The 14,465-nt window shown below is 41.4% G+C and overlaps 1 protein-coding gene across 1 annotated transcript in view; it reads right to left on the minus strand.

The window, feature by feature from the left end:
- Positions 1–14,465, minus strand: part of LOC129174357 (dynein axonemal heavy chain 8-like) — an 84,007-nt gene that overhangs the window by 20,729 nt on the left and 48,813 nt on the right. Inside the window, exons 55-72 of the mRNA XM_054766306.1 lie at positions 14,277–14,411; positions 13,520–13,642; positions 12,145–12,358; positions 11,958–12,067; positions 11,729–11,892; positions 10,314–10,506; positions 10,116–10,238; positions 9,915–10,045; positions 8,794–8,947; positions 8,479–8,643; positions 8,173–8,399; positions 7,975–8,093; positions 7,095–7,198; positions 6,793–6,969; positions 6,556–6,723; positions 6,263–6,478; positions 976–1,113; positions 789–916 (exon numbers count right to left, since the gene is read on the minus strand). Coding sequence (XP_054622281.1) covers positions 789–916; positions 976–1,113; positions 6,263–6,478; positions 6,556–6,723; positions 6,793–6,969; positions 7,095–7,198; positions 7,975–8,093; positions 8,173–8,399; positions 8,479–8,643; positions 8,794–8,947; positions 9,915–10,045; positions 10,116–10,238; positions 10,314–10,506; positions 11,729–11,892; positions 11,958–12,067; positions 12,145–12,358; positions 13,520–13,642; positions 14,277–14,411 — 2,789 coding nt within the window. The remainder of the gene's footprint in view (positions 1–788; positions 917–975; positions 1,114–6,262; positions 6,479–6,555; positions 6,724–6,792; positions 6,970–7,094; positions 7,199–7,974; positions 8,094–8,172; positions 8,400–8,478; positions 8,644–8,793; positions 8,948–9,914; positions 10,046–10,115; positions 10,239–10,313; positions 10,507–11,728; positions 11,893–11,957; positions 12,068–12,144; positions 12,359–13,519; positions 13,643–14,276; positions 14,412–14,465) is intronic.

Raw genomic sequence — 14,465 nt, forward strand, 5'->3', positions numbered from 1 at the left:
AATACGAAAACCACTGATGAACAAAAAGAACATTAACCAGTGTTTCCGCTACATGTAATTGATCGTGGCAGTGTGCCATGACAAAAGAAAAGCCGCCACGCCTTACAAATTTGTTGTTACGTTTTTGCTCCTTTTGTAATAAAAAGTTATTTTTCAAAACTGCATTTTGTGTTCTGTTGTGTTGTCATTGACTAATATTGAAATTAGTTTCGTGATCTGAAATGTGACAAGTGTGACAAACATGCAAAAAAAAAAAAAAAAAGAAATCAGGAAGGCGGCAAACACTTTTTGCACACCATTGTAGTTTGTAGATATGCCACCTTTTTGATCTGAGGAGCGATTAGCTGTCCAGTCGACTCACAGGAGCCTAATATCCAAACAACTAAAAAAGGCAAGTTTATACCCATTGCACCTCCTCTGACGGAAAAATAGAGGAAAGAGGAACTGAGTTCCCTTTCAGAAATCAATTACTTTGCTCAATCTTCATTAGCAGCTAATTTCTCCACTAGCAACGCAATTGCTTTTATCTACTCGTGTTTAAAGTAAATAGTAAACTGACCTAGACTCATTTCATAGCTGTTAGAACAACAGAATTCGGGTGGACTTTTGCCCTGTAAAAGGGCCAGTCCCAACATCATGTTGCGCCAAGTTCCTCCATTTCCTGGTTTTACAGTTATCATCACACTTTTTGTCACTCCTGAGCTCAAGTCTTCAGGCGTATTTTTACCAAACATTCTGGTTGAACTCCAAATTGCTCCACTTTGGAATGATGTCAACACTTCACTTACCTTTTGATCTGTGATTTAAATTCCTTACTCTGCTGAGTCCAGCGCACCTTCTCGTTACTCAGCCCGCCGATGAGGTCGGAGGCCGCCTGCATTTTGTTCTTGCACATTTCTGAGCGATCCAACAGTTCCTGAAGGACACTGATGCGTTAGCTAACAGAAGCTTGTCATTTAAACAATATGTACGTACCTGCTTCTCACTCATTGCAGCGTCGCTCCTGGCCTGAACTACCGCCAGCTCAGCCTCTTTCTCCGCCAGCGTGGCCTGGGCTGCCATTTGCTCGTTGCTGGCCTTTCTGTAGCGCACTTCCTGAACCGCAAGATTAGCCTATGGCCACACAAAACAGAGACAGTATGGTCAGAAAAGACACAAAATTAAAAAAAAAGCTACTATTATGACACCATGTAATTAATGCACACAAAATTGGACACACTTGGATTTGTTTCTGTATTTTTTTTTTTTATCCTTAAGCTACAAAAGGGCGGCAGTGGCTCAGGTGGTAGGTTGTCCAGAAACTGTAAGGTTGGCCATTCGATCCTCACTCACTCCAACGAGTCACCGTTGTTGTGTCCCTGGGCAAGACACTTGACCCACCTTACCTCCTGTGCTGCCGACACTGATGTATCAATGTCAATAAATGTTTGGTGTTCCCACTGAAAACTAGATGATGCAATATCAGCATGTAAATGCTGAAAAGCCGCAGTAAAACTGAAATGCTTTGAAAAGGTATGGAAATCGAAATGTTGAATGAACATAGGAGCTGTTTGGAAGCTGTAACTGGATTGAAATGCTGTGGATGCTTAAACATAGAATGAAAGTAAGAGTATTATATATAGTATGGATTTTCACAGTCCAGAAATTTAAATTTTTTACAAAATTAAAAATCTAAAAATTCCAATGCATTCTTCCCATTGAAAATGAATGGGCCATTTTTCAAACTTCCACTATTTGCACATTTCTGAACTGATTCAAGGCATCCCACCATGAAAACATTCCACACATCCAGAGCTTCAAACTATTGTCTCCCGCCGTATCCCTGCGCACTGTCGCTTCTGCGTTCATGTGTATGTGACAAAGACAGTCGCATCTTCTTCCGCTGTGGAACACATACGTAAACAAGATGGCCGTGGCGCTCTTGTCACGGAAGTAGATGCGAGTGTCACAAGAATGAGTAGACAATAATGCACAGAAAGACAGCATAGGACACATATTGTTTTGAGAAGCCAAACTCTACTTAATTGCCCCCAGCAACTAAGTGAAACTATGATGTTCATCACAGAAATCTGACCAAAACTGGACTTAGAAGACCAAGTGCGGGGTAAGTTGCTGTTAATGGACTACAATGCTAATTGGGATGCCATACAACTTCATGTAAAAAAAAAAAAAAAAGAGCTATCCCTTGAACAACTATTTACAGAGCAGTGCAGCAAAGCATGATGCGTAGCAGCATGTGCAGATTCAAAAGTGATCATTGACTTTTTGGAATAAACCCTATTTACAATTTTAGAATGTAGTGAAATGTGAAACAAACACACATTTTTAGAATGTGGTAAATTATGAAACAAACAGGTTAATATAGCTCAGTTGGTAGAGTGCTTGGCTCCCACCCTGGAGGTTGGGAGTTCAAGCTCTGTCTAAGGGTTCACCATGTTTAATAAAATTATATTACATTTAACATTCTGTTTATTTTTCCGTTTAAAAGATCTTATATACATTATATATTTCAACATTTCTACAGCATTTCCAGACAGCTTCAGCTCATCTTCCAAACTACAGTCAAACTTGTCTATAGGGAGTCTGCAAAAGTGGCCGCTATAGACAGGTGGCCTCTATAGACAGGTTGGCGTCCAGTTTGAATGTTGACCAGTAGAGGAAAAAAAAGAAAAAAAAAGGGAAAAAATAATAATAATGTTGACCAGTAGAGGGCACTGTGGACTGCTGATAAAAGTTGTACAGCACTACTAGGTTATTATCATGGTTCATGGTCCATGGTTTTAATTCATCCTGAACATGCATATGAGTCAAACAGTAGCACATCACATAGTACAATTCACAATTTTGCATGTCCAAAAAGGAGTAGGAAGAAGCTAAGCTTATTTAATCCTACCCCCTCATCAGTTTCACATCAGTTGAAATACATTTATTCACCTCTTGTTCTTTCAAGTGTACTTTGTAGGTCTACATGACAATGTAGTGCAATCATAGCCAAGGTTTTTACTTACTAAAAGGAAGCTAGAGGCTTAATAATAACTGATAGAATATATCCACGACCCACAGAACAAAGCTGTGCTAGTAATGTCTTACGCTTGTTTTTAATATTTTACTTTTTATACGGCAGAGTGTCATTACAGCTTTAGTTCATCAGTGACGGGAAGTGACGGTGGGTGTCCCAAGCAGGAGAGCTAGGCTCAGTGCTAGCTGTGAGTTTCGAGAGAGTTGGGAAGTGTGTTTATGTTGGCGTGGATGTAAAGTCCTGCAGTGTTCTCCGCTGTTAATAAAGCGATTAAAGTGCATCGGTGACACGAGTCTCTCCTTCCCCACAACAAGCGGCATTACAGTATTGACACACATTGTGCACATTGTCTCACACCAGGAAATAAACGGTGTCATTTCTTACAGGCATTGCCTGGACAGCTATGTAGTGGGGCTTCTTTAACCTTTGCCTTGTGGGCAAGCAGGAAGGAGAGACGATGCTGAGAGATGTGTGTTTGTTCTGAGCTGCTGTTTGGTGGCCGCGTTCAATAAATAAAGTTGGCAGAAGCAACAGGAGAAGTTTCTTTCTTTGCTTCGGAGCTGAATAACACTGACAAGTTAACAGACTAGTAGCGAACGGAAAAGAAGACGGCTTTGTTTGTGTCGAATACAGAAGATGAGGACTTTGATGGATTTGTGGATGAGGATTGATGAAAAATAACGTGAGTACATTCTAAAATACTTCAATTAAGTACAACCGAACTCAGTTTTGCTCCCGCTGCCGCATGCATGCTAGCGTATGTTTTTTTTTTTTATTGTAGCGTCGCTGGGAGCACGTCCTGTTCCCAGCTGACTTTGCGGTAATGTTTTGGTGCAAATGCTCTTAAAGTTACATGTTTGACCAGGAAATAGCAAGCTCAAAAGAAGACGGCTTTTTTATGTGGAACAACTGACAGTTTGTGTGGATCTTGTGAATGATTGTGACTGAGCTAGGACTCAGTAATTAAAGTCTACACACGACGGCTTCATTGATTGAAAAACGAATCTTTTTCGTGCATAAAGCTTCTACTTGAGTTGGTAATTTGGCCGCTATATGCGGTCAGATATTGACCAAGGGAGACAAAATGGGTGGCCGCTGGCCGCGTTGGACAGGTGACTGCTATACACAGGGTCTATAACATGTAAATTTGCTGCGGGGGATTTTTCAGTGGCTGCTATAGGCAGGTGGCTGTTCTATAAAGGTGGCCGCTAAAACAGGTTTGACTGTATTCTGACATTATTATTTGGCACACACTACTACTACCCCCAGTCTGCTGAAATTACAGAAGTTGCATGCCTCAGCTGGTCGAGTACTTGATTTCTAGCCCACAGGTCACTGTTTCAGTTCCAGTGTTAAGCTCAGTTTCCAAACTACTCTTACTTTCATGTTTAAGCATATTTCCAGTATTTCAGTCCATCTTCAGCTTTCAAACAGCTCCTATATTCATTCTATATTTACATTTTCATACCTTATCAAAGCATTTCAGTTTTGCTTCAGCTTTTCAGCATTCACACACAATGTCTACTGACATTGCATCATCTAGTTGTTATTCATATTAAGGGCTGAAGCTACCACTATTATGTGTGTAGCGCAAAACTCCTCCATTAGCACTAATGTACACGCTAATGAATCAAATTACGTTTATTTTATGTTATTTTATAATTTAGATTAGAGGTTACTCAACCTGTTTTATTCTGCCTAAAATAATATCTCTTTAATAAGTTGAAATGGTGCAAAAATAATTTCAAAATCTCAGTAATTAAATAAAATAATATATATACTGTATTACCAGCCCATTATACAGTATATACCATTATATATTATAGACATACCATGATATATATTCCATCATATATACCAGCCCTATTGCCAGTAAATTTAATGACCAAATAAAAAAACAAGGACAAGCAGGACTTTTCAGTAAAAAAACAGGATGGACAGGGCAAGATGTAAAAAAAAAAGACATGTCCTGTGAAAAGAGGACGCTTTGTCACTCTACTTTAAGGTCTGAAAAGTGGCTAAAGCTAGGAACAAAGCCATTTAGAAGTATCGGGTTGCGGAACTGCTCATAAGCGGAAATGCAAATTTGATTGGCTGGTTGCATCACGTAGGGTGCTGTGCCAACTCGAAGTTGAGAAGCGCTGTGCCTTAAAGGAAAACTGCACTTTTTTTGGAATTTTGCCCATCATCCTTATGTGAGACATGAACACAGTTTTTCTCTTTTCTGTTCCTTCTAAAGATATAAAAACAGATAAAAAGAGACAAGTCATTACTGCATGTAATGGGACACACCTATGCCGCCTATAAAGACTTGTATTAAAATACCTCCAAAAACCTCCAACCAGGTTTTATGGTTTTATATACATGCTGTCACCATGTAGTAACAAGTACATTCGTGACAACATCTAATACTTACAGTATTTAGTCGTATTTTGATACTTTTAAGCATTTCCGGAACTTCCTTTCAGCAGTAGTGGCAGCTCCAATATGTAGTCTTACCTTTTGGTAGCGGCCTGAGGCACTGTGAGTGCGGCAATGATGCGCTGCAGGCGATTGAGTGGTGAAGCTAGTCGCTAGGCGTTGTGGTGTGGCAAAGTGTTAATACAGCACTCACGTAATTCGATCGACGACGTAATAATAATAATGTCACTTTGGGTTGGTTAATATGCACATCACATTATATGTAAATAAAGTCTTGTTGGCGCTTTTGTTTTTTTTTTTAATTAGGCTTTATAGGCGGAATAAGTGTTTCTCACTTCTTGCGTGCATTCTTAGCTGCGTCTTTTTAGCTGTTTTTATATCTTTAGAACGCACAGAAAAAAGAAAGACATACATGTTCATGCCTCACATAAGGATTGTGGATGATGGGCAAAATTCCAAAAAAAGTGCAGTTTTCCTTTAATGTTGCTCGGGTAAGGTGACAAATGTCATGCGTACGCTTAACTTTTAACTCACATTCACAATGCAGGGAGAGGGTAAATCATTTTCCCGGATAATTTCACCGTTTCCAAGACATTTGGCCTTTTTTCTCATTTTCCATATTTTTTCCATGACTGGAAAATCGGTCAATCATTTTCCAAGTTTTCCAGGATTGCGTGGGACTCCTGTTAATGTACTTGTTGCAAGGTATGCTTAACATTGCAATTGAGGCTCCCCATTCATTTGTATGCTGTGATGACACCACACTGTTGCTTCAAGAACAACACAAAGGCTGCTGAGACTTGACCGTTGCTCCAAACTCACCTTGAGTGGCAGCACTTCCTTGTTGATGTCATAGAAGGTGGCCATGGCCTTGGTCCAGGCGAGCAAGCCGGCAACGCTGCCACATACTTTCTTGGCGTTCTCCATTGTGTAGTCCTCCATGTCAAAGTAGGGCTGCAAAAGCTCCACCGTCTCCTCGTTGATCTTGTCCTTGACAAATTGCTGGAGGTTAGCCAAAAAGCCTGTACTGCCCATCAGCTGGAGAAGAGATGAAGGTGGAAGAATGTGAGCCGTGCACGACGGACGTGAGGACAAATCAGGGTTCCGACACATACCCTGAGAGCGTCCCCCCATGAGGGCTTGATACAGGGCAGATTTGGATCCATGGTGACGGTTTCTAGCTTCCTTTGGAAGAGCAGCAGGCAGCAGTCCATGATCCTCATGATCAAGTGTGGAGGCTTGGCCAGTTTTCTCACAGTGGCAATGTCAGCAGGCTTGATGGTCTGCAGTTTTTTGGAAACGGCGTCAGCAGGGATGCGCTACAAATGATGTGTTGAAATGACAGATCTCACATTCAGAGCAGCCTCGGCCTCCAACAATGCCGGCTTGGCTGCCTCAAGTTTTTCCTCAGCGATGGCCTTCTCTTGCGTGATCTCCTCCACGATCTTCTGGGCTTTGTCGCTCACAATTTGGACTTCGTTCTTTATCTTAGTGGCAGCCTCATTTCTGATCATTACCTCGGCTAACACCTAAAATATGAGAGTGAAACACACATCAAACATATTCATATCATCGTGGAGGAACAGTGTATTTAATGTATCATACGTACTGCATTGCCCCTATCATGTGTGTGCTATGTTAATGCACATCTAACCTTGTCAGCTTTGGCGGAGGCCACCACCAACTCTTTCTCGCTGACTTCTAGCTCTTTGGAGAGTTTAGCCACTGACACGCTAGCTTCCATCAGTTTGTTCAACCCTGCAATACAGAATTACATTACATTATGCAAAATTATCTTTTTAATGATGTTCTAACAGTAATGTGTGTCCCTACAGCATGTTTATGTACACTAAATGGGAGAGATACAGTAGTGTGAAAAAGTGTTGGCCTCCCCCTGATTTCTTATTATTTTTTGCATTTTTGTCACACTTAAATGTTTCAGATCACCAAACAAATTGAAATAATTAGTCAATGACAACACAACTGAACACAAAATACAGTTTTTATGTGGTTAGTGGTTAGGATGTTGGCCACAAATTCAGGAGATCGGGAATATCTGTGTTCGAATATCCGCTTGGGCATCTCTGTGTGGAGTTTGCATGTTCTCCATGTGGGTTTTATCATTATAGCCCCTCTGACCAGCCCCTGGTGACATGAGCCCACTCTGTATATATGCCCACAACTTCACTTTACAAAAAAAAAATCTTAAAATGCAGCCTAGAGCTGTGCCAACTATCTGTCAGTCATTTACAGACGTGAGAGCTGTATTTTTTATCAATTTGTTAGGCCAAAGTGTTGCTAACATTTGTGTCCTCCTTAATGTTACGTTGTTGTATGTGATATATGGTGTCTATTACGTTCGACAAGACTTACAGTGTGTGTGTCAAAAGTGGATAGAGTATGCAATAGTGGGAGTGGACACACAGCCCATCAGCATTAAAGCTACAGACACACAAATCGGCATGTTCCCAATAGGACTTACTAGAAGCACTTTTGAACTGTCTAAACAAACACTTCCAATCTGTCATCCTTACCGACATTCATGCGTTCCGCTAGTGTGTTAATGTGCTCGTGATTTTGATGGTAGAGCGTTTTATAGCCATTTATGAATGAGAGATAAGACTTGGGGGTGACATGAGTTCTCCTCCTGAATCTGAAAAACAAGAACAGCACAGTTTTAGACGATAAAACTGTAAACTTTGTCAAAATGCTGTTTTTACAGTATATCATACCTTTCGAAGTAGCTCTCACATGTTTCGGACACTTTGCGGTGGTACACGCCCATAGTGGTCACCATGGAAGCTTTCACCTCTTTTGAGCAAACAATAGGGAACTCTGACAGGAAGTGATGAGCCACGGCCACGAGAGCCTCCTCTGGCCAAGGGGCGAACCAGTCCATGGTGCAGCCGGATATCAACCCTGGGAACTTCAAGGACCTGGAACGGAACTTTGGTCCCACCTGACAACATGAGCAGACAGCAGACAAATAGTTGCTTTTTCAGCTTTTCATCCATATATGCACATTTACCGTGACTTACCGGCGAGAAACAGAGGACGACGTGCAGATTCTTGCGGGCGCGGGATATGAAGTAGTCGTAGAGGTTGTCAAATGTTGGTGGAATGCGAGGAAATTCCTTTTTCATCACAGGGATAAGGTTTTGGGTAATCTCTTGGATCTCATCTTTTGCAAAGAGGTTAGACACCTGCACCACAAATGAGAGCATTTAATAAAGATCCCCTGTTATGCAAAAGTGACTTTTTAATTATGTTCTAGTTTATGAGTATCCACCTTGAGAAAAATATATAATTTCTCTCACTTGTTTCTTGATAAGAGTTAAAAGTGAGGTTCTCACCTCTCCAGAAGAGAGAACATTGTTGAGGTACTCCAAGAAGGCTTCCTGTTTGATTTCGTTGTCGGTGAAAAGAAAGGTGTTGCCACGGCCATCAGCCCCGGTTGATTTGTACAACTTTTTCAGATCTTCCATGAAGTTTGATATGTTGTAAGACCTGAGGAGGAGGATGAATTTAATCTATTAAAAGCTTGGTTGTTGCCCAAAGGAGCAGTTTTATCATAACTACTTCATGCAAAGATCACACTGGAGACATTTTTGATGGGTCGTGATTCTCTACTCTTCTCCCTACAGGTAGGGCTTCTTTCCAAGCTGTTTATGTTTGATGGCAAAGAGGAGAAGTGTGATGATAACCATCCAGCCATCCATTTTCTGTGCCGCTTGTCCTCAGTTGGGTTGCGGGGGTATGCTGGAGCCTATCCCAGCCGACTTTGGGCGAGAGGCGGGGTATACCCTGGTGTACCCTGGACTTGTCGCCAGCCAATCGTGATGATAACCATAGAACACCAAACTGAACTTAGTGCGCAATACAAAATCTGGCTACTCTGTACAACATGAGCACAATAAATATCAATGAATAAATAAATACACAAATGAATTTGACCAAGCAGATGCTAACACTACACGAAATAAGGCAATATAGGCAAATGCTTAGGATGTCATGGCTCCGGGGATGGGGTGGGCCCAAAAAAATCTGAAAGAAATTCATCTTTACTATAATTATATTAAAACTATTGTATATATAGTCTTAAAATAGCGAACTCACAATATATGCAATGTACAATATATTATTCAATTATAACAAATAATCATCATTTGTGCATAGTTTTGCATACAGTTGTATTTAGTTATCTTATATAGCTTTTGTATATAGCTATTTTATTTAGTTTTTGTATATAGTTATTGCATAGTGTAAATATAGCTTATATAGAGTTATGCAAACTAGGTGGTTATTTACATTTTTTATGTTGATTCTTGTATTTATCATTTATTACTATTGTTATTATTATGAATCACTTATTTACAGGACTTATATTTTGTGGTATAAAAATTGTATGTCAGATTTTTCTGTATTTATTTTGTAATTTGTTAAGCAGAGGGGTGTCAGTCGTGCCACTGCTTACTTGGTCAGTGTAATCTGGTTGACTTGGTATCCTGCTATGTACGAGGCCAGACGAGTCAAACTCTGCTTTCCCGATCCTCCCACGCCCACCAGCAGGGCGTTGCCAGTGTCTGTGCGAATGACGCGTGAGATCTAAAGAGAAAGGATCAACAGTCGAGAAGCAAGGATTTCCTGTGAGTGTCATTACAAGTGGTGGCTGTACCTTGACCAAGTGAGTCATGGCGTCTGTGAAGAACACCAAGTCCATCTGTGCACCCCTCACTTCGTCATTGTGCTTGGTCTGATAGAACCTCAGCTTCTCCTCCAGGAAGTTAAAAGACGGCACCTGGGGGACAGATTCCTCAAGTTAGTCAACAGTGACAACCTCTCACAGAATGCATCACGGAACAGCAAGCAATACCAGCTCATAAATTTTGGGGGCGTCGAAGGAGGCGTTTTCATCTTCCTCGCCTGTTGGCTCGGGGGCCTCTCTCAGGAAGTCGACGAAGTATGGATCATTATGAAGCCCTGAGACCAGGCTGGGGTCAACATGCTCTTTGACCACACGACTTACAGCGTTCTCAAACCACTCTTTATCCTCAGCGCAAATGAACCTAAAAGACAATCACACTCTTGTGTAATGATGCCGATATTGGCAGAAAGATGAGATATCTGTTCATATTGTAATTTTTTTTTTGGCGATAGTGGATATACAGAAATTTGGCCTTTGCATTGTAAATATGCAATTTGCAATGAAACAGCTGGTTATGTGATGTTATTCCTTTGATGCTCCTAATCTGTTATCTATATTATGCGCTCATGCGTGACGTGCTGAATTAACCCAGTTTATCATTTCACTGACTGCATTAGTTTCCAAATGGTATCGTGACAGCATTATTTCATTGGATTCTTATTTGTGAATTTAGTAAGACTAATGTCACGCGCTACGGTGACACTTGTCGCCTGTTTTAGTTTTGTGCTGTTTTCCATTATGTTGTATGTTATTGCTGACTTTTCCTCTGTTTACTTGCTCAGACTGTGACACCTCCTGAGCTGGGCGGAGCTACCGGATCCCTGCAGCTGTGTTCAATCAGCTACCTTTTTAGTCTCCTCACCTGCAGCCAGCCAGTGCTGGATTATTCTCCATGTTGATGCTTCCAGACCATGTGCACTTCTCCGGCTTACCTGTATTCTCCTGTTGGAGTTCTTCTCGCCACTCCAACCAGCTCAGTCCTCCTGCTGCACCAGACCTCCGCCCAGCTCAAGTGGTAGCTCCAGCACTCTTTTGTTCACAGCTGTCCTTGCTTTCTGCCCACGGTACCCTCCTTAGTTTTTTGCACCGTCACCCTGAGTTCCTGTTTTTTGCCTCCTCTGTTGTTCATTAAATATATTTTTAACTTTTGGACTAATTCCTGTGTCTGCATTTCGGGATCTAAGTAACACGGCTCCCTGAGCCTGACAACTAATTTGTCTTACTTGTTGATAGTAGGAGATCATGTTATTTTAATTGTTCATGATTTTTCATGACTATTTTGTTGAGACAAAATGACAAAAAAGACAAACATTTTGACAAAAAAATGGCACTTTTTCTACAACTTACATTGCATATTGCAGTATTTGTCTTATTTTCCACAAAGTGTTTGTGAAATGCATCCAGTGGCATCACCGTAAAAGAAGCATAATGTGTTCATTCATAACACGAGAGCTACCAATATCTGTATCTGCATATGTTGATATCAGGATTGGTAATAAAGAGCTACGCAATATTGGATATTAATAAGAAAGCCAATATGGAGCATCTCTACTGTTGTGTCTTATGCTCTCTGCAGTGCGTACCGGTCAGCAATGACCCGTGTGCATTCACTCTTGAAAAGGGCCATGAGGGTCTTAAAGTCGTTGCACTGCTCCGCCTCCACCTTCAGCATTCCCTGCCAGATCCTGGACAAGTCTCGCAAGTTGAAGATGTAGTGGAACTTGGAGGGTGTAGGCAGCATCTTTGTCTGTTGCATACATCATGTTGGCATGCATGAACCAATCCTAGATCTATGGCAAATAGACTGCTTACCTTGGTCCACTGCCATACGATCCTCCCAGCGGACACAAGCTTCTTCACCATGTCCGTTATTTGTGGCTTGAACTTCCTGCACTCATCGAAATAGCCACAGCCAATGACACCTGCAGGAGGGAGCGTTAAAAACAAACATGACAATTTCAAAGATTTTGAAATATGTTTTTTTTTTAATGATGGCTACCGAAGATCTTGTCGATGGAAGTGTTTGAAGGCAACGTGCAGTTGAAGACAGTGAACTGTCTCTTGAGCCTCTGCGGGATGTCGTTTCGTCCGCCGCCGGGGTGGATCATGGCGGCCAACATTTGCACATCCACAATCGTAATGAAGTCGCCGGGCTTGTCCAAATTGTACATGCCACCCATTTCCATCATTTGGCGGACGATCTCGTTGGTAATCTGTAAAACATCCATCATGTACTGTTAAGATCCTAATGATACAAACCGCGGGCAAAAGATGTGTTGGAATCTATTTTCATTATTTTTGACATTTTGACAGGAAGTTCAGTGTCTAGAAATTCAAATGTAACGTATGTGGTCACCCACACACCCAGGTCCAGTGAGCCCCACTAGAGGTGAGTTGAGCACTGCGAGTCAACGAGCTAAAAGCCTGAGCTGTCAACTCATGGCTCTTAACTCATTCGATACCAAAGACGTATTTATACGTTTTCATAAACCCGAATGCCCGATCCCGAAGACGTACAGTATTTATACGTCTTTTGCGTTTTTTGCGCGAGAGTAGCTGTTTGCTTATTCAAGCACATTTTTACAAGAGAGCAACGTGCGGCATCGGTGTGATTTCCTGTCTACCCATTGCCTTTGGTACCTTCTTCAAACAAACTGTGGTGCCATCCTGGCCATGTCAACATTAAAATGTCTATCTATACAGCGTTTTAATGTCGGTTGTCATTATCGGGGAAAAAACAGACACCGATATCACATTTTTATGCAATGTTGGCGGGCCGATATTATCGGACAACCCTAACATACAGTACATATATACTGCTAAAAAAAAATTTGAGGAACACTTTGAAAACACATCAGATGTAAACTGGGGGAGAAATTATCTTGAATATCTTTCCTGACAATAATTGGGTGATGTATTAGTAACAAAATGATACCACATAATTTGATAGAAATGAAAATGATCACCCTATAGAGGGGGGAAATCAAAGACACCCCAAAAATGAAAGTAAAAAAATGATGCAGCAGACTGGTCCATTTGGTCAAAATGTCATTGTAGCAACTCAAAATGATTCTCAGTAGTTTGTGTGGCCCCCACGTGCTTGTACGCATGCCTGACAACGTCGGGGCATGCCCCTAATGAGACTACGGATGGTGTCCTGGGGGATCTCCTCCCAGGGATTCAAGATCATTTTCCCCCAAGTTTAGATCTGATGTGTTTTCGAAGTGTTCCTCTAATTTTTTTGAACAGTGTATATAGAGGAATATATAAATTCTTTTGGTCAAAATTTTGGCATCTTATTAATAATTTTGAGCTTACACACACACACACACACACACACACACACACACATGCAGGCACGCACGCACGCACACCTGATCTCCCCATTCATTGACAAGAGGCATATTGATGTCATCCACAAAGATTGACATCCTGCGACCCCCTGGCGGTCCATAAGTGCTGCCGATCCTCTTCTCAATGTAGCTCTCCACCGTGCGCTGCAATGACAAAGCATTTTGAATTGATGTATCAAACAGTTCTACCCTTCAACCAACAATAATTCACTCTCACATATATATTCATTTAACATGTGGTGGTCGTTTGCACTGCACATCCTCATACTATTAACAGCACAATAAGTGTTGTGACCAGTGATTTGTGCTTCTAAGCAAGGTAACGTAAAGAGTGAAGAAACTACTTTCAGTTGCCAAATGCACAGTTGAAAGGAAGCATTTTCAGCCTGGATTTGAACATTGCCCAAGTTGAGGACTGTTGCACATCTGCTGGAGGACTGTTCCCAGATTTTGTCAGCATAAAACTGAAACGCAGCCTCACTATGTTTTAGTCCTCACCCCGGGCACCTGCAGGACATCATTCCCAGAGCTTCTGAGAGCCCGAAATGGTTCATGTGGCTCTACCATGTCAGAGATGTACTTTGGCGCAAGACCATGAAAAGACTTACACAAGCAGAGCTGTTTTAAAGTCTATTCTTTGAGCGACACGAAGCGAGCGCAGAGATCTAAGCACTGGACTAATATGGTCATATTTCCTGGTTCTAGTCGCAACTCAAGCAGTAACATTCTGGAAGTATTGTGGCTGTTTTACAGCTTGTTTATAGAGAGCCTCTTCTACCTGAAACATGATGGGCTCGGTGGCGGATGAGAAGTTCAGAGACTTGAACAGGTCTGTCTCAGGGTCAAATTTCTTGGCGTGGCTTTTAATCATCACCGTCTTAGCTGTCCCTTGCTCACCAATCAGCAAGACAGCCTATGGGAGTATTGACAATAAGTAATTGTATGTTTTAAAGATGCTGTTTTAAAC

This window comes from Dunckerocampus dactyliophorus, chromosome 2 (genome assembly GCF_027744805.1).
Source record: "Dunckerocampus dactyliophorus isolate RoL2022-P2 chromosome 2, RoL_Ddac_1.1, whole genome shotgun sequence".
Taxonomy (NCBI): domain Eukaryota; kingdom Metazoa; phylum Chordata; class Actinopteri; order Syngnathiformes; family Syngnathidae; genus Dunckerocampus; species Dunckerocampus dactyliophorus.